At 38.7% G+C, this 18855-nt stretch overlaps 1 protein-coding gene across 1 annotated transcript in view; it reads left to right on the top strand.

Moving 5' to 3' along the window:
- The window catches only part of lpcat1 (lysophosphatidylcholine acyltransferase 1), a 33878-nt gene extending 18203 nt beyond the window's left edge, over positions 1-15675 (top strand). The window contains exons 6-14 of the mRNA XM_088328963.1: positions 1241-1299; positions 3381-3415; positions 4735-4789; positions 4861-4943; positions 6700-6825; positions 6907-7054; positions 9800-9898; positions 11003-11144; positions 13934-15675. Of these exons, the coding sequence (XP_088185089.1) occupies positions 1241-1299; positions 3381-3415; positions 4735-4789; positions 4861-4943; positions 6700-6825; positions 6907-7054; positions 9800-9898; positions 11003-11144; positions 13934-14058 (872 nt within the window). The 3' untranslated portion in view covers positions 14059-15675. The remainder of the gene's footprint in view (positions 1-1240; positions 1300-3380; positions 3416-4734; positions 4790-4860; positions 4944-6699; positions 6826-6906; positions 7055-9799; positions 9899-11002; positions 11145-13933) is intronic.
- Positions 15676-18855: the final 3180 nt, after the last annotated feature.

Below are 18855 nucleotides of genomic sequence, written 5' to 3' on the forward strand. Positions count from 1 at the left end.
TACTGCGAAGTAACGCCGTTATACTTAGCTCTGGATTGGCTTTGCGTGTACCTGAATAGGACCAACAACTCAAGTTTCGAATAGGATGGAGAAATTTTGCATGCAATCAAATTTGTCTCTGAGCCATAGATATTCATAGAAAGAGCCATATATGGCTCGCGAGCCATAGGTTCCCGACCCCTGCACTAGACCAACAGTGATATGGATTACATATGAAAAGGAATTCAATTTGATCTCATTTTTTTAAACTTTTTTATACACCGTACCTGAGGCCAATGATTTTATGCAGTTTGACTTTTTCAATGCGGAACTTATTATCAAATATTGTGCTTGAAAAGTGGGACATATATCATACTGTATTATATAATTGGTTTGATTATAAGTGTTTCAAAACTAAGTTGATTAAATAGTTTATTTAAATAAACGATTAGATACAAGATGTATTTATTCGGCGGCTTCAGTCTTCCAAATAATGCACATTATTCATCACTTTGAAAATACATGCTGCACATTTTTGTTAACTGTGTGACATGGAGGTGACTGGCTGTGCTGTAATCAGCAATAATCACAAAATAGGAGAGGAGATAACTTATGATGAAATTATCGAAGATTTTGCTTCAAGGAAAGCCAGAAAGGTCAGTTTTGAGTTTGTTTTCTTTTCATGTTACAACTACATTTTAGGTCAAGTCAAGTCACATTAATTTGAGATGCCTTTAATGACAAAATGTCTCAAAGGACTACAAAGGTTACAATCAAATCATCCCCTGATCTTAAACCAACATGCGGGCAAGGAAAAGCTCAAACCCCAGGCGCGGTTTGGGGGCGCTTGGAGGTGGTCTTGCCAAGGCAGGGAGTAGAACCGCCACTGCGGCAGACACAAAAAGATCAAATCAATCATTTTTTTGTCCTGGTCCAACCCCCATGCCAATTTTTTCAACAAAATGCAGCCCTCGACTTTAAAAATTGTCCCTTATCTGCCCTAGCCTATTATTATATAAATTAGCTCTGTTATTGTCAGTGTATGGAAGTAGAGAATCCACACTTAATGAAAAGGCAGCCACCCAACTGTATCCACATAATTACGTGTTAATGTTTTGTCCCAGCAGTTGATTTACATAATCCCCCCCATCCAAACTCCATTAGCTGCCCGATCTAATCCCCATTTATTCCAGTCTGCAACTCGGCGGCTGTATTGTATTGTGCCACAAAACACGACTCAGTCCCTTCTCTTCTGTGCCAGGTGCTTTCATCCCAGGGCTCCCAGTGCAACCAGCGGTCCTGCGATACCCAAACAGACTGGTAAGTGGTCTGACTACGCTCACGTTACCTGCTTTTTTTGTTCCGGGAGGATGACATTTCATCCGGCCCGCCATTTAAGAGTCGTGCTGACGAATATGCGCTAATTCACAATCAGGTGTCGTGTCGCTAAGCTTACTGTATTTAGTTCTGTGTGAATATAAACACACCCGCCCTTTAAATGATGTTGCCGGCAGATCGAGGGCCATATGTGACGTGAGAGATATGTAGTGTCCTGCAGTCAGAGGACATCCATCCATCCATTTTCTTCCGCTTATCCGGGGTCGGGTTGCGAGGGATGCCCAGACCTCCCTTCCACCAGCCACTTCATCCAGCTCATCCGACAGGATCCCGAGGAGTTCCCAGGCCAGCCTAGAGACCATGTCTCTCCAGCGTGTCCTGGGTCGTCCCCGGGGCCTCATGTCGGTAGGAACTGCCCGGAACACCTCCAGGAGCCATCCTCATCAAATGCCTGAGCCACCTTAACTGGCTCCTCCCAATGCAGCGGCTCTACATTGATTCACTTCCGAATAGAGCTTCTCACCCGATCTCTAAGGGAAAGCCCGGCCACCATGCAGACGTGTTCTTTCGGTCATGACCCAAAGTTCATGACCATAAGTGAGTGTAGGAACATAGATTGACCGGTAAATCGAGAGCTTTGCCTTTCGGCTCAGTACCTCCTTCATCATGATCCGTCTGTTAATCTACCGTTCCATCCTACCCTCACTTGTGAACAAGACCCCTAGATATTCAAACTCCTTCGCTTGGGGCAGAATCCGGAAGGAGCATGCCAGTCAGCAGGGATCAGAATTTTCCGCGGATCTGCGGATTTCCGCTGTTTTTGAACCCCAAAGGTCATTCCCGTAAATCGTCTAAATTCGATGAGAAAATATTTTGGGGGGGTGAGGTATGATACGTGACTGTTTCATCACCCCAAGTTAGCAGTTAAGAGATCGCGAGAAAAATCGGCACAAAGAAGCGCAGCGCATTAGATCTATAACACACAACGTGGTTTAGCTAACAAATAGATCGACTCCTACCATCAGTCGATAGGTGCTTTTGTTCAGAGCATTGGCTTTCTCAAACATGGCGCTCCTTCCGGTCTTTTCAAACGGTGAAATGAGTGTTTGAAAAAGTAAATATGAAAATACTAAGAAAAGGAGACGAGGCTTTTGTCTCCGAGATTGATGAAGGAATCAAGAATAAATTTAAGTGGTCATGGCTGGAGAAGACTGTCACAGACTGACATGTATTTTCTTTAAGCATGTTAAGTTTGTGCATTCTATTTTCAAATTAATGATGAATGGTTATTAATGTATATATTTTCATATATATTGTTGATTAGTAGCTAAATACAAGGTCCATCTTCATCATCAAAACACAACAACAATGGTGATGGTTGTAACATTGTAATCCCCCAATTGTTTTAAACATCTTAAAACTGAAAAAAATACATGGTTTCTGTTTTGTTGGATTTAATTCATTCTAGTGCAATTTTCACATAGCAAATAAGATAAATGCTGTTGGCACCACCCTGGACCTGGCCGGGACCTGCGGCCCCTGGACCCTGGCTATTTCAGCTGAAAATGAAAATCTCCATTCTGATCCCTGAGTCAGAGGCCATATGATCGATATTTAGTGATTAGCGCTATAATGCAGTAACGCACCATGTAGTAACGGCAATAGAGGTACAACATTTTATTGATAACGCATTAGAGTATTTGCTAAAGGGAAAAGTAACTGTGTTTCTTGAAAGTATTCCTATTCTTACCCTTTAGTCCCAAATAGGGCTGCAACAACAAATTGATAAAACCAATTAAAATCGTTTATTAAAGGCGCTGGCTACGATTTCGATCATTCAATCGTTGTGTCGCGCAATTTATGAGCCACTAAGCACGGTCCAAAACTTCAATATTTGAATAAAGAGTGCGAAATTAAAAATGTGTTTTGAATTGACTATCAAAATAATCGGTATTTGCAGCCTTTGTCCCAAACTTTGGCCATTAGCACTGTTTGCTGCTGCTTCCTCAACCGCAAACGTGCGTCGACGTTTCTCATTTCCTTTCTTTACTTCCTTTCCGCAGGATACAATTTCATGGACGTGGAGAGGTCCTGGAGCGTGAGTGCAACACGGCAACAACAGAGTGCACCTCACACACGCCCTGGAACAGAATGCAACCTTGGGCACAATGGTCGAAGTCTTGTTAATACAGTGCCTTGCAAAAGTATTGCCATAGTTCAGGCTTCAAAGTTATGGATAAAAAATCACCCTCTATTTGGCTCTATACATCTTCCCATCAACTCGAACGATCTTTCCATTCCCTGCTAAAAAAACGCAACCCCAGAGCATGATACTGCCACCACCATGTTTAACAGTAGGGGTGGGGTTTTCAAGGTGATGAGCAGTGTTACTCTTACGCCAAACGTAAAGGTTTGCAACAGTTCCATTTTGTTCCCATCTGACCAGAGCACCTTGTTACACATATTATTTGTGTCTCTCATGTGGCTTCACGGGCCTTTTTATGGTATCATTCCAGACAGGGCTTTCTTCTTGCCACTTTTCCATAAAGGGTAAATTTATACAGAGTATGACTAACGGTTGTCTTTGCACAGATTGCCCAACTTAACTGTGTCAACTGCATGTCATCCAATGGGATCATGGGCTTCTTGGTTGCTCATCTGATTAGTTTTCTCCTTGTTTGGGCTGAAGGTTTACAGGGATGGCCAGGTCTTGGTAGGTTTGCTGTGGTTTTATGCTTTCTCAATTTGTATATTGTTGCTCACTCAGTGCTCAGGTATGTATGCAAATGTTGGGAAATTTTGTGGTATACCATTCTTGCGTTGAACGTTTCCACAACCATACCCCAGATCTGCCTGGTGTGTTTTTGGTCTTCATAATGTTAATGACTCCTTTGACAGACCTCTGAGCCTATCACAGACAACCTTAAACTTAATGACAACCGGGTTAACTCTGTTTCTCATTGTTAGTCGTTTAGGTTGACATTAGATCATTCAGAAGTCATCATGAAAACTCTAGTCAGTTGACTAAGCTGAGAGAACAGGGTAACAATATTTTTGTTACACCTACTTTACAGTTTTTTTCATAGTAAATGTGATATAAAATGTTGAAATTATTTGGTTCCACTTCACAATTGTGTCTCACATGTTGCTGATTCATAGAAGATATTTCGGTTTATTTAGCTTAAAGTTTAAAGCCTGAAATGTGGCAATAGGACAAAGGGTTCTTGGGGGGGCTCAATACTTTTGATAGGCACTGTATATATGTATAAACGCTATTCGAGATTGGAAAGTTTGCTTTGAAAGTCCTTTAAAAAGTGCTTGAATTTGGCCATGAAAACGGTGTACGAACCCTGAATATACGATTTTTTTTTCATCCATTGTTCGTGGATGATTGTTTTTGTCTGCTTTTTTTCTTAGTTTCAAGATCTTGTGGCTCACCATGTGTCAGCCTCACAACTGCATGGAGATCGAAGTGAGATATTTTTCCTTCTATTTTGAATACAAAATATAGATTAAGAGCTGCTGACACCCTCCGCCCTTCAGTACTTACCCGTTTACGCCCCGTCCGACGAGGAGAAGGGGAACCCGTCTCTATTCGCCGAAAACGTGCGAAGAGTTATGGCCGGGTGAGTGTTACCATACCCCGTTTCTATGAAGGCACTCTTTAGTATTTTTCCGGACGTTAGGATGCACCCGAGACCCCCCCAATTGACCATCAGTTTGTGTGGCATTTTCCTTTGAAGCGTATTTGCCTCCTACAGGTGCATGCCACACCAAAATAGGGCACTATGAGATGTGTATTAGTATTAAGGACTATGTATCAACTGTGAACATTTAGTATGGGCTGTGAAAAAAAATGAAGGTAGTTGTAGATTATAATAGGAAGAACTTCCTACAACTGAAAATGTTGGCTCATATTAATGTCATATTTGGCGAGAGATTTCTATCAAAAACAAATATATTTGCGATTTATTCAAGATCTAAAAATCACATGTCTTGATAAATGCACACACAAGGTTAAAAATGGCATATGCAAATTGCACATATATTTGTGGCTCTGCAAACAGGGATCCTTGCAAAGTCTTAAAAGGCATTGAATTCACGATTCCAAAAATAAGTCCTGATTTGGCATTAAAATGTCTTAAATCCCAATGTCAAGGTTTAGTCATATTTATCAATTTTCCATATCCAGGAAGTAGTTTTTTCCAAGCATGTGTTTGGATAATGCTCTATTCAAAATTGTTCATTAAGTCATTTTCATGAATTATGGTAAAAATACTTCACGAATGTAGTTGAAGAGTTCTTTGGAATAAGTACATTTCCTTTTTTTTTTTTTTTTTCACGTCTAAAACTTTGGAGGGTGCCATGTTTTTCACATGGAAAGTTTTGGGTCGCACCATTTTGTGGTGTGTCTTGGGCAAGTACAGCCTGGTGGCACCCATATCTCTCCGGGTTTGGATTGTGCTAACCACTGCACTACAGAATACTACAATACTAAATATCAAATAAAGTGCTTGGAAACAGGAATTATATCTTTTTTTCATTCTAAAAAAGAAAAACAAAATACGATAGGAATACTCCTACAGTAATGCTATATTACAAAAACACTACCACAAAAATATTACAACAAATCCTACAAAAATAAGACTATAGTAATATTGCACAAATACTAAAGAAATACTACAATGGAAATACTACAAAACACAGAAATGTGATAAAAATAAGAAAATAAATATACATTTGTTTGAAATTACCTCTAATAAAGATTAAGAGCTGGCGGCAGTAGCTCAGGAGGTAGAGCGCTCGTCTTGGGATCAAGGGATCCCAGTTCGAATCCCGGCTCGTCCATGTTACATGTCGAAGTGTCCTTGGGTAAGACACTGAACCCCTAATACCCCCAATAAGCAGGTTAGCGTCTTACATGGCTGCAAGGCCGCTATTGGGAAATGTGGAGCACATTGTAAAGCGCTTTGGGAAGTCATTGACTTGAAAAGCGCTATATAAATGCAGATCATTTCATTTCATAATGTCGGTAATTTTTTCTTTTGTTTGTTTCAACTGTGTTTTTTGTCGACTTGGGTCTTAAATTTGATTTCAAAATGCATTTAAAAAGTCTTGTAAAGTCTTGAATTCAACTTGCCTTAAGCTATAGAAACCCTGTGCAAAACACATGATTCACACTGGATTTTATCTTTCAATGGTACTAGAGAAATTTGAAAATTGGCTTTGAAAGTCTTTAAAAAGTGCTTGAAATTGTCCATCAAAAGGTATATAAACCCTGTATATACGAAAAAGAAACTATCATAAAATCATTTGGGGCCCGGGGGCGCTTTATAGTGTGGAAATTACGGTATTTTTATCCCTGACCAACTCCGACCACAGAGCCCTGGATGTGCCGTTGGCAGATGTTTCTTTTGAGGACCGGGACATCTGCATTTCTCAGGGGCCCCTGGCTCTCCAGGACCCCAGCGTCTTGCTGGAGTTCCATCGGCTGGTGCGCCGCCTGGGGTAAAGAGAGGATGTGGATGGAGTCACAGAGATCGAGAAAACACACTGAGATGATTCCTTCTTTTGATTTTGTGACAATAGTCTGAAGACCACCGACCACCTTCTGGAAGAGCTGGCCAGGAAAGCCAAGACTCTGCAAAGACACCAGATGAACCTTGAAGAATTAGTGTGCTTCCTTCACTTGTCCCTTACTGAGACACTCCAGGAAGGTCTCAGTCTCTTTGTCAGGGTAATTGATTACTGATAGATATAGATACAGTTGTTGCATTCACGAGAGGCACCTGATTGCAGGCTGCACTGTCAGTACCGAAAATCATGCTGACCGCTGTTAAACTCGATGGAGAAGAAAAATGGTCTTTAGCTTAGCTTCACGTCTAACATTGAACTTTTAGCTATACATGATACAAATTTGAAATACATTGATGACATACCTATACAATCTACCGTCAAATATCTTGGAGTAATACAATTATGAATTTTGAAAATAAATTTAAACAATGATAATGGCTTCTAAAGGACTGTCACGACTAGGACAAGCAGTGGACCCAAATGCGTAACGTTTCACACAATACTTTATTGAGTGATCGGGGAAGTCATGGCGAGAGGAAAAAGACTGCGATCTGGTGCTCGCTGGGCAGGAGGAGTGGGAGGCCGCGAACGAAGCATGGTCGGGAATCAGAAGCAAGTTGGGCAGCTGGGACGGGGGAACGGAGCGTGGTCGGAGATCGGAACAATTTGGGTAACTGGGATGATCAGGAAGCCAGGGACGGACGAGCAGGATACAGGAAATGGTCGGGCACAGAACGGGAGCCAGAGTCAAAAATACTTGCCTTGCATGTGCGAAGGTTTGCTGACGGACTGACAAGGAGTGAACGAGAAAGACGTGCTTAAATAGGAGGAGGACTAATTAGGGAACGAGTGGCAGCTGGGACTGAAAGTGTGAGCGCAGGTTAGGGTAATTGACAAATCATGACTGGGACAAATCTATTATTGGCAGCATGACTAAAATGGAAAGTTTATCTCGATGTATTTACCCAGCATAGTATCAAGCAATTCCAAACAGTATCATCAAATATCAACCAAATGCACTTGAACATTATTTGGAGAAACGAAACGCATGAAATGAAAAAATTTACATGGTCGAAGAAATAGGTGAGGGTGGCCTGAAAGCAATAGATTTTCACTGCTTCAATAGAACTCTAAAAAGATAATGGATTCAAACATGGATGACCAAAAATAATTTGTTCTGGTATTGTACCCCTAACGATATATTTAAAAAAACTTGGAGGAAATAATTTTCTTCTTTCGGTTTTTTGTCCACAAGACCGAGGTCGTCCCTTTATGTGTGTAAGGTATGTTTTGTGTGGTTACAATTCAGGCGATAGCGTCTTTGTGGACTTTTTTGTGATTAAGGGCGTTACAAATAAATAAACATAACTCGCTGTTTTTTTTCCCGGAATGTATCACGTGATTTCCTGTTCTAGTTAGAAAAGGCGTTTCGGCGATGGCGCACTCTCACTTTTATTTTGGAATCTATCGCATGATTTGGGACTGACGCTGAAAGTGCAGGACAGTGCCGCCTGCAGCCAGGTACTCTTGGCATACTCAGGATAGAGCATTTCAATTCGACTCATTTGCACTAGTTCCCTCTAGTGGAGAGTTTGCAGAATGCAATATTTGTACAGGTTGGGTGAAGTGTGTTTAAAACCGGAGATGTCAAACTTGTTAGGCCATGGGGGCACATGGTAGAACAGGGGCCGGACCAGGGGTGATTTTAGCTTCCGAGTTTTGGGGGGGCTGAACACCCCGAGTGTCTTGCTGTTTTTTCTTTTTTTATTATTATTATTTTACTTTAAAGTGATATAACATACTTCCACCGTGATACACCGGAGCCTCCACAGACTGTGCCGCTATGCTGCAAGTTACACTAGACGAGCAAAAGAGCAGCAGGGTGCTAGGGAATTATTTCAAGGCAGTGAAGTATCTCCGACGCTGCGTTGTTCACAGTTTTGTTTTACAATTTTCTATTTTTCATCTTTTTTTTATATAATATGTATGCCTTTATTAAGGAAAAGAGTTTTAAAATGCTATTATTTTTTAGGGTACTTGGGTTGAATTTGGAGGTGCTTGAGCATGGGCCGTGGGCAGTGGACTAAAGAGACAGAGGGGGATGGAAGGGTGGAGGAAGAAAAAAGTGAGAGAAAGGAAGAAAGAAAGAGAATGGGAGAGAGAAAGAGAAATATAGGGAAACTAAGAAAGAAAGGGAGAGAGAGGGAAAGAGAGAGGGAGGCAAGGAGGGAGAGAAAAAAGAAAAAGCAAATCAGAAAGAAAGAATAAGAGACATAGAGAGCGAGAAAAAGAGCAAGAGAGATAGAGAAAGAAATCAAAAAAAGAGATAGAAAGAAAAAGAGTGAGAGAGAAAATAAGTTTGAGAAAAAAATGAACAGAAAAAGTAAGTAATAGATGAAGAAAGAAAGCCAAAGAAAGATCAACAAAAAGAGAAATGTAGGGAAACTGTAGGGAAAATGAAAGAGAGAGAATGAGAGAGGAATAGAGAGAGAGAAAGAAGTATAGGCAAATTAAGAGAAAGAGAGAGGGAGCAAGGGAAGGTGAGAGAGAGAAAGGGAGTAAGATAGGGAAGGAAATAGAAATAGAGAGAAAGGAAAGTTGAGAAAAAAGACACAGTAAAAATAAGAAATAGATAAAAAAAGAAAGAAAACAAAATAGAGCGAAGCAAAGATCAAGAAAAAGAGAGATATAGGGAAACTAAGAGAAAGAGAGGGAGCAATAGAGAGAGATAGCTAGAAAAGGAAAGAAAGAGAAAGGTGTAACGTGTATTAGTGGAAGGATTACCATGCAAAAGACGAAGGTGGCATTTCCTAGTAAGAAATCATACCGCAAAATCGAAGCCCCATAGCATTGATTTGACGGCAAAGCGTCTTCTTTATCCCTTGGGCTTCCATTTTGTTTTCAGGATGAAGAAGGACGCGTCGACATCAGACACTTCCTCATAGCCTTATCTACGGTCTACCGACCCTCGCACTCCATGGAAACCTTAAAACTGGCCTTTGAGGTAAAAGCCCCTTTCGTATATATTATAGCAAATCCTATTGAGATAAGGATTGTTTCATAGCAATTTTTTCGAACCGCTCATCGATACCGAGTATCGATACCACGAGCACTTTTGACAAAATATTCTTCCAAAATTAAAAAAACGTGTCATTGATACTAAGTGTCGAGGCCACTCAGGAAAATGAATTTCTCTATAAATCAGAGGTGTCGAACGTGCTGCCCGCAAGCGGATTGAGGTCCGGCAATAGATTGAATCCGGCCTCTTAAACACGCTCTCTCTCTCTCCCTCACTTTTTCTCTTTTTTCCTTTATGTTTTTCTCTTTTTCTTTTACTCTCTTTCTATCTTTCTTTCTCTCTTTCTTTTTATCATTCTTTTTTTTCTTCAGCTCTCTATTTCTCTATTTCCCTCTTTCTGTCTTTGTTTTTTCGTCCTCTTTGTCCCTCTCTCTCTCTCTCTCTCTCTAGTTCTTTTTTGTGGTTCTTTTTCTCTCGCACATGCTCTTTTCTATCTATTGTTTTTCTTTCTCTTTTTTCCCTCTCTATTGCTTTCTCTACTTTTCTTTCTCCCACCTTTTTTTTCTCTATTTCTATATCCCTGTTTTGCTCTTTTTCTATACTTCTCTTTCTTTTCTCTTTCTTACTCTCTTACCTTCTGTCCTTTACTATCTTCTATCTATGTTTCTTTCTCTCTTTCTGCCTCTGTCTTTTTCTTTCATTATCTTTTTCTCTCTAATCTCTCTCTCTCTGTTTCTTTCTCTATCTTTTTCATTTGCATACACTTTTTCTATTTATTTCTTAATCTTTATCTTTCCCCCATTCATTTTTCTCTACTTCTCCCTCTCTTTTTTTCCTTCTATGTCTCTTCCTCTCTTTTCTTTCTCCTTTATCTTTCTCTCAGTCTCTCTTCTGTTATCTTGATTTTTCCCTCTTTCTTTCTCTGTCTTTCTCTCTCTTTCTCCCCCTTTTTTTCTCTGAGTTTGGCACCCTTGCTTAATATGCTGCTACTCCCCCCAAAAAACCCAAATGCAAATTCACTTCATACATTTAAGTTTGATTTCCAATGTTTGTCTGTCCTGAATATGAATCTCTTTGTCTCTTGCTCAGATTTACCAAAACAAAGACAGCGGCGAGGTCCACGAAGACGAACTGGCCACCATCTTGGAAATAATGTTGGGGGTGAAAGAAATGGATCTATCGCAGCTTTTCCTGGAACTGGATGGACCCGACAACGGCAAAATCACATATGGTGAGAACGTCCTCCAGGGGTCTCCAACCTTCTTCAAGCCCAGAGCGCAAAAGGCACCCAATTTAATACAAATTTCTAAACTAGGATGTTAGCTACATGGCTCACTAAATAGCTAAAAAGGTAGTTAGCTAGAAAGGTAAACAAAAAGGATAATAGGGATCTAGATAGTGAGGAAAGATCTCAGATTGTGATCTTGTCCATCGCGTGTTCATTGAATTTCGGGTGAGAATGTTGGTAAATTAAGAGACTGGTGATGAACTGCTTCTCGAGAAGTTTTTATTGGCAGAATATTCTGAAAACCACCGCAATACAATCCTAGCAATTGTCCCTCTGACATTTTGAAGCAAGATTTTATTCCTTTTCTGAGGCGTCGTACAGGTCAACAGGAAACCGCAACTTCAGTTTTCTGCTTGCCACCTGTTCACACATGTTTGTGTGATCAGCCAATTCTCAAAGTTTTAGTTCATTTTCCTTTCACCTGTGTCTTGTGGTTTCTTGACATCAGGTTGAACTTTGCTTAAAGTTCCTGACATTAGTTTGAACTTGTAGTTTGCATTGAAGATATCCATTTATAATAAAAGCTGATATACTTCATGTACAATAGGTCTAGAATAACTAGCTAAGAGTAGAAAATATAACTAAATAGCCTGATCGAAAGCTAAAAAAAAAAAGCTGAATAGCCTGATGGAAAGCTAAAAAAGAGCCAAATAGCTAGCTAGAAAGGAATTTAGCTTGATAACTAGCAAAAAGGTAAAATGTTAGCTAGATAGCCTGCTTAAAATGTAAAAAGCTAGCGATATAGCCTGCTAAATAGCTACCAAGGTAAGAAGATAACCAGCTGGCTACAAAGCTTAAAGGGTAGCCACGTAGCTGGCTAAAAGCGTAAAAGGCCATCCAAATACCAAGATAAAAGGCTAAAAAGAAAGCTATATAGCTAGCTAGAATGGAAGCCAAAATTTAGCTTAATAACTAGCAAAGTGTAGCATGCCAAAAAATGTTAAATGATGTCTAGATAGCATGCTGAAAATGTAAATGTCTAGCCACAGTAGATATCTTGCCAAATAGCTAAAAAGGCAGGAAGATTGCTAGCGAACTACAAAGCTAAAAAGGTATCCAGATATCTAGCTTGAAAGGAGGCAATAATTTAGCTTGACAACTAGCAAAAACATAAAATGTTAGCTAGATAGACTGCTTAAAATGTAAAAGGCTAGCTATATAGCTTGCAAAATAGCAAAAAAAGGTAGGAAGATAGCCAGCTAGCTACAAAGCTAAAAAGTTAGCCACATAGTTCGCTAAAAAGAGTAAAAAGCCATCCAAAAAGCAAGATATAAGGCTAAAAAGAAAGATCGTTAGATATCTAGAAAGGAGGCCAAAATTTTTCTTAATAACTACCAAAATGTAAAATGCTATCTAGATAGCATGCCAAAAATGGAAAATGATGTCTAGATAGCATGTTGAAAATGTAAATACCTAGCTAGGTACCTTGCAAAAATAACTAACAAGGTAGGAAGATGGCTAGCTTGAAAGGAGACCATAATTTGGCTTAATAATTAGCAAGAAAGTAAACTGCTTGCTAGATAGCGTTCCAAATAATGTTAAAAGCTAGCTAAATATCATGATAAACATCTAAAAAGCTAGCGAGCTACAAAGCTAAAAAGGTAGCCAGATAGCCAGCTAAAAAACCTGCACATTTTTGGCTCATTCGCTTTCTAAAACCTGTAAATTAGAATTTGGTTTGTTGTATTTCCTGTAAAATAAATTAACAAAACTATGAATAAATGAATTCATTTAACACATGTATAGATTCCCATTTCATCATTATAATTCATTTCTTAAAACTAAATATCAATACTTGAATATTTTTTGGGGGCCCATGAATTGGAAATTATGTATTTGAATTTCTAAAATGGCAACTTATCAACTTATTACTATGTTGTTACAATGTTTTTACAAGGTTAGTTATTAAAATAGACTCAGCCAACAATTAAAAAATAATAATTTACTAGAAAATCACAATGACCCAGCAGTTCAGTGATGAGCAATTTTCAGTAGTTTAGCTTGGTCTCATCAAAAGAAGACTTGCGCAGGTCAGAAGACTGAGGAAAAGAAAGCCGTTTTTGCGGTTTGTTGTCGTCAAGTTGTGTAAATGTGTCGTAAATGGAAGTATTTTAGGATCCAGAGAGTTGCGGTTTAACGCGTTAAAGCGAAAAGATTGGACCGAGGCACTCGTCAAAAACGCTCGGTTTTGTAGCCCACACTTCAGGTCAGAGAAATCAAACAATGATGATTGATTATCCAGTTGATATTTTGAAAATTTGGTTACTTTCTTAAGTGAAGTTAACCATTAGCATGTAGCCTAAATACTTACGTTAGCTTAAACAAGCACGCATTGCAGACAAATGTCAGCCACACGATCCAAGTCATTTATGAGATTGGATTAACTGTTCCTGTATTTATTGTTATTTTTTAGGAGAAGCGTCTATTGGTGAGATTTAGGCTACATGCTAACTGTTAGCTGTAGCTAAGGATCTAACAAAAGTCTTTGGCGACATAATACGCAATATGGACTCCATAGCATCGATCATAAACATTGAATTTATCCTACTTGATTTGAAGTGTGCGCTCTAAACCTGAGAATTTTTGATGAGTGCCCCGGTCCAATCTTTTCGCTTTAATGCTTTTCCCCAAATCTCCTTTTCTTTAATCGGGGGTGTCCGATAGTCTCCTGGAAAACCATCACTCACATTTTATCCCTCTCTACGAGGGCGACCATTTTTTTTTTTCTCCAGATGAACTTTACGCTTTCATCGAGCGGCATCCTGGCTTCGTTCTGGAGTACCTGGACTTTGAAGGGCACCCCCTCCGATTGCGAGCCGACTCTCGGAAGGGTCGGGACCGCAACAAGGAGGATTGAAAAGGCCAATTGGAGACAAACGCTGGTCTCGTTTCAAGCGCTACGAGACACATGGGCTCCGCCACTTAAGTGCCTTGGAGAGTGGGGGGGGATACCAAGAACTGAAGTGGACTCGGAAGCTTTTCCGAATGGATGCCAAGAACTACCCTAAATTCTGGTCTACAAAGCGTACCGGATTAACCCTGTAGACTTCTTTGGTGACGCGTCTTTCTCTTTGTCATTGTCTATTCCTCTATCCGTCTTTCTGTCTCTCTCCTTTTCTCTTTCTCTCGTTTTTACCCCTATTTTTGTCTCTTTTTTTCTTTCTCATCCATCTCCCTTTCTCCTTTTTGCTCTCTTTCTCTGTCTCCCTCACTTTCTTTCTCTCTCTCTTTCTCCTTTATCTCTCCCTCTCTCTCTTTTTCCTAATTTGATCTCTTTTTGCCTCTTTCTTTTATTTCCTTTTTTCTCCTATTTTCTCTCTTTTTGACCCTCCTTCTCTCTTTCTGTCTTTCTGTTTGTCTATTTCTCTATATTTGTTTCTGCTCCCTCACTTTCGCCCTCTTGTTCTCTTCTCTCTTTCTCTTTCACTCTTTATCTCTTTTTTATCTTTCTCTTTATTATCTCTTTCTCTCTCATTTTGCTCTTTATCTCTGTCCCCCTCATTTTCTTATCCATTTCTCTTTTACTCATTCTCTCTTGTTTTTCTCTCTCTCTTTTCTCCCTCTCTTTTTCCTTTTTAGTCTCTTTTTGTCTCTTTCTCTTTAGTTTTTGTCTCTCATTCTCTCTTTTGACTCTCTGCTTTTCTCTTTGTCTATTTCTCTATCTTTTTTCTGCCTCTCATTCTCTTGTTATATTCTCTCCATCCCTTTCACTCTCTTTGTCTCCCTTTTATATATTTCTCTCTTATCTGTGTCTGTCTTTTTTTCTCTTTTTATCTGTCTCCCTCACTTTTTTCCCCCTATTTCTATTTTCCCTCTTTCTTTATCTTTTATCTGTCTTTTTCATTTATCTTTCTCTCTCTGTCTCTCTCTTGCTAGCTTTCTCTCTTTTTTCCCTTTTCTTTTTTGTCTTTTTGTCTCTCCACTCTAGCTATCGTTCTTTCTTTCTCTGTCTCTTTTGCTCCATTCCCCAATGTTGTTCTTCCTCTCTCATCCTATCTCTCTCTCTCTTTATTTCTCTCTCCGTCCCCCGCCTCCTTTTTTTTTCTTTCTCTAATCTAATGGTCCTGCCCCTCTCCAGAATTTACGGTCTGCATTATTTTATAAGTCGACACAATTATTTATTTTTACACTACTGTGCACTTTTTTGCTGGTTTATCTCAGGATGAGGGGTTCCCTCCCCCTTTTGCTGCCATTGACGGCTTTATACGTCAAAGACATTTTGTTGCTAGCCAAAAAAAGCAAAAAAGTACTTATTCTTTTGATGTTGTGTCATTCGTCCGAAGGGGGACAGTGGTCCTATCGTTTTAAAGGGACAGTGTATATTTGTCGACGACTGCATTTTGCTGTATTGACTGGTGATTTGGTTTTTAGGTACCCGTAGTAGCAAGAGGGCGGACAATTACGCGAGACTCATGTTACGTAAAATAAAGACATATTTCTCTACAAGTATTAAAATAAATATATGTTTATGTGATGTATTTTTGTTGATTATTGAAATCAATTTTTCTCTTATAATGAGTGAAGTTTTATCTATACAATGTGCTAAAGTATTCAAACTTTCCTTTTAAGGGGATTGCATTTTTGGTATCATGTCTCCAATGTAAATGAAAGTTGGGGAAAAATAAATACTACCGCAGTCGTTATTGAACAAAAATATTACTACAGGATATGACAAATACTAAAAAAAATAGTAATACATTAATACTAAGAAGATACTACAGATATCCTACCAAAATACTGCTGCTGAAATATTGCAAAATATTACAAAAATGAAACTACAGTAATAGTAAAATAATACGACAAAATACTACAGAAATACTAAAAAAATACCACTACGGTTATATTATGATATAAAAATACTACTATGGAAATACTACAAGGGAAATACAGTACTTCAAAAATACTCCTACATATATTCTACAAAAATAACACAAGTTAAACTATTATAGAAAAATACTATTACAGAAATATGACAAAATTACAAAAAAAAAAGATACATTAAGACTAAGAAAATGCTACGGATAAACTACACAAAAACTGCTAAAATAATGCGACAAAAAAAAAACTAAATAAATACTAAAAAAATACCACTACAGCAATACTGTGATATAAAAATACTAGTACAAAAAGAAATAGATATTAAAAAAAAACTACTATGGAAATACTTCAAAAATACTCCTACAGAAATTCTACAAAAATACCACAAGTTAAACTATTTCTATCCATCTAAACTGGTCATATCCCTCGAGAGGGGTGACCGACAGCAAAACAAAACACATACCCAAAACAAAGAAAATTAAAAATGGAAAAATTAGCAAAAAAACAGAAACATTTTTGGGGACCACGGCCAACCCAAAAGCCCAAACACCCAAACAAATTGGGCCCCTCGGCTCCTAAGTTAGTCATGCTTTCGTCCCTCCAGATGAAACGGGACACATGAAAGCGACCATATCACCCGGGTCAGGTTGACACAACACACTCTTCTGTTCAACAGCAGGGCCCGACAGCTTTCACTGGTTTACCCCTGCCGCGTCATACGGGTGCCCTGCCCATCCCATAGAGACAGCAAGGGGGGCGGGAGACCGAAAGGTCTCGCAAAACCTAGTTAAAGGGTCACTAAATGTGAGAGGATGTGGAAGTAAAGCGACTGAGTGGAAGAAAGGGGAGATCGGAAGGATGATGACTAAAAGGAAGGTTGATGTGTTTGCCTTGAGTGAAACTAGTCAAACAATTATACAAAAATACTACTACATTAATATGACAGAAATACTAAAAATGTGTACTAAATTAATAGTAAGAAAATGCTACAGATATACTACGAAAATACTACTGCAAAAATATTTCAAAATACTAGAAAAACCACAGTAATATTAAAAAAAAAAAAACGACCAACATCGAACTACAGTCGACTACTGGTCATATTTCATGGAGGGCCAAGAGTGCCACAAATTCAATTGATGAAATAAACATAAAAAAACAAATAAATCATGATAACATTTTAATTCAAATATTTTACTAAAGGCTTTGTTTTCTTAAAGGTTGTTTTTATCAATTAAATGTTCGTTTCAAGGTCGCTTTTATTAACTGAAGGTTTGTTTTTAAGTTGTTTATTTCCATTATTTGAATGTTGTTTTTGCAGAACATAGGGAGAAAAAGAGAAAAAGAAAGGGGAGAAAAAGAAAATAAGAAAACTTACTTACAGCGTTATTGTTACAGTGTTAATGTTACTGTTTACCTGACTTGTTAACCTGAATGCCCATTTTGCACATCTGGTTAGCTACTCGACTTGCACTATCGGCACTATGGTAAAATACTATACGTAGCCATAATACAATACAACTTTTACTTATATCTGTACATTCGAGGAAACTGTGCGGGTCAGATGTATCGACATTTCGTTCTGTATACACGTGTACTAGAATGACAATAAAGTAGATCTGAATCTGAATCTGAATCTGAAAAAGGGAGAAAAAGGTACTATTGTATATTTGCCCTCCAACAACGTCCACAGAGTACTTTGGGCTTTTATAATTGCTTACCAAAAAGCAGCGTGTCAGTACAAGCTTTTGGTGATTTTGTTTTGGTAAGTCAATTCTCAAAGTTTTTTTTTTATATTATATTAAATTACCGGTACATATATTAGTCTCACAAGAACAGCGCGATGAATGCGCTCATGTGAGTGAACACGCGATTTGATTGGTGGATCGGATCCAATGACGTCGTTCATTGACGTAGCAATTGGTTGAATACGAAAACCGGCCATGTTGCGCACCGGACTAGCGCTTTTGAGAGAGTCGGCTCTTTCGACTCGGCTCATTGAAAGAGCCGGCTCCCAAACGATTTTGTTTTGTTGTCAATGATACACACTGTATTACCAATAATAATGAACCAAATTGATTATTTTTGAAAATGGTTTGTGCTGCTATATTAAAGAGAGAGCGAGAGAGAGAACGTGGGCAAGACAACATTAGAGGGAGAAAGAAAGGGAATGAGAAAGAAAAAAGGAAAGCGAACGAGCAAGAAAAATAGAGAAATACAAAAATACAGAAAAAGAGCAAGAAAGCAGGGGAGGAAGAGAAAGAATGCAAAAGAGAGAAAGAGGTAAGAAATTAAATGATAGAAACAAAGAGAAAGGGAGATCAAGAGAAGAGAGAAAGAGACAGTAATAAAGGATTCAAAAGTGAAAAAGAATAAGAGGAAAATAGATCGAAAAAGGTAAGGGAGATAAATATACATAAAGGAATAGTAAAATACCCCAATAGAGAGTGAGGGAGAATGAGAGAAAAGAGTGAGAGAAAGACATAGAAAGGGAGTAAGAAAGTGAGAGAATGTGAGAGGGAGAGAGCACAAGAGAGAAATATTGACATAAAGGTATAGTAAAATAGCTCAGAGAGAGAGAAAGAGAGAAAGAAAGAGAGGGAGGGAGAGAGAAAGAGTAATAAAGGATTTAAAAGTGAAAGAGAGAAAGAGGAAAATAGAAAAAAAAAGGTAAGAAATAGAAATATACATAAATGAATAGTAAAAGGGGTACAATAGAAAGAGAGAGAGGGAGAATTAGAGAGAGAAGAGTGAGAGAAGGACATAGAAAGGGAGAGAGAAAAGAGATTTTCCAAGGGAGTCGGTATGGCAGAGTTGGCTCATAAAGCCGTTTCTT

Source organism: Urocampus carinirostris, chromosome 2 (genome assembly GCF_059441175.1).
Source record: "Urocampus carinirostris isolate Australia breed hairy pipefish chromosome 2, RoL_Ucar_1.0, whole genome shotgun sequence".
NCBI lineage: Eukaryota > Metazoa > Chordata > Actinopteri > Syngnathiformes > Syngnathidae > Urocampus > Urocampus carinirostris.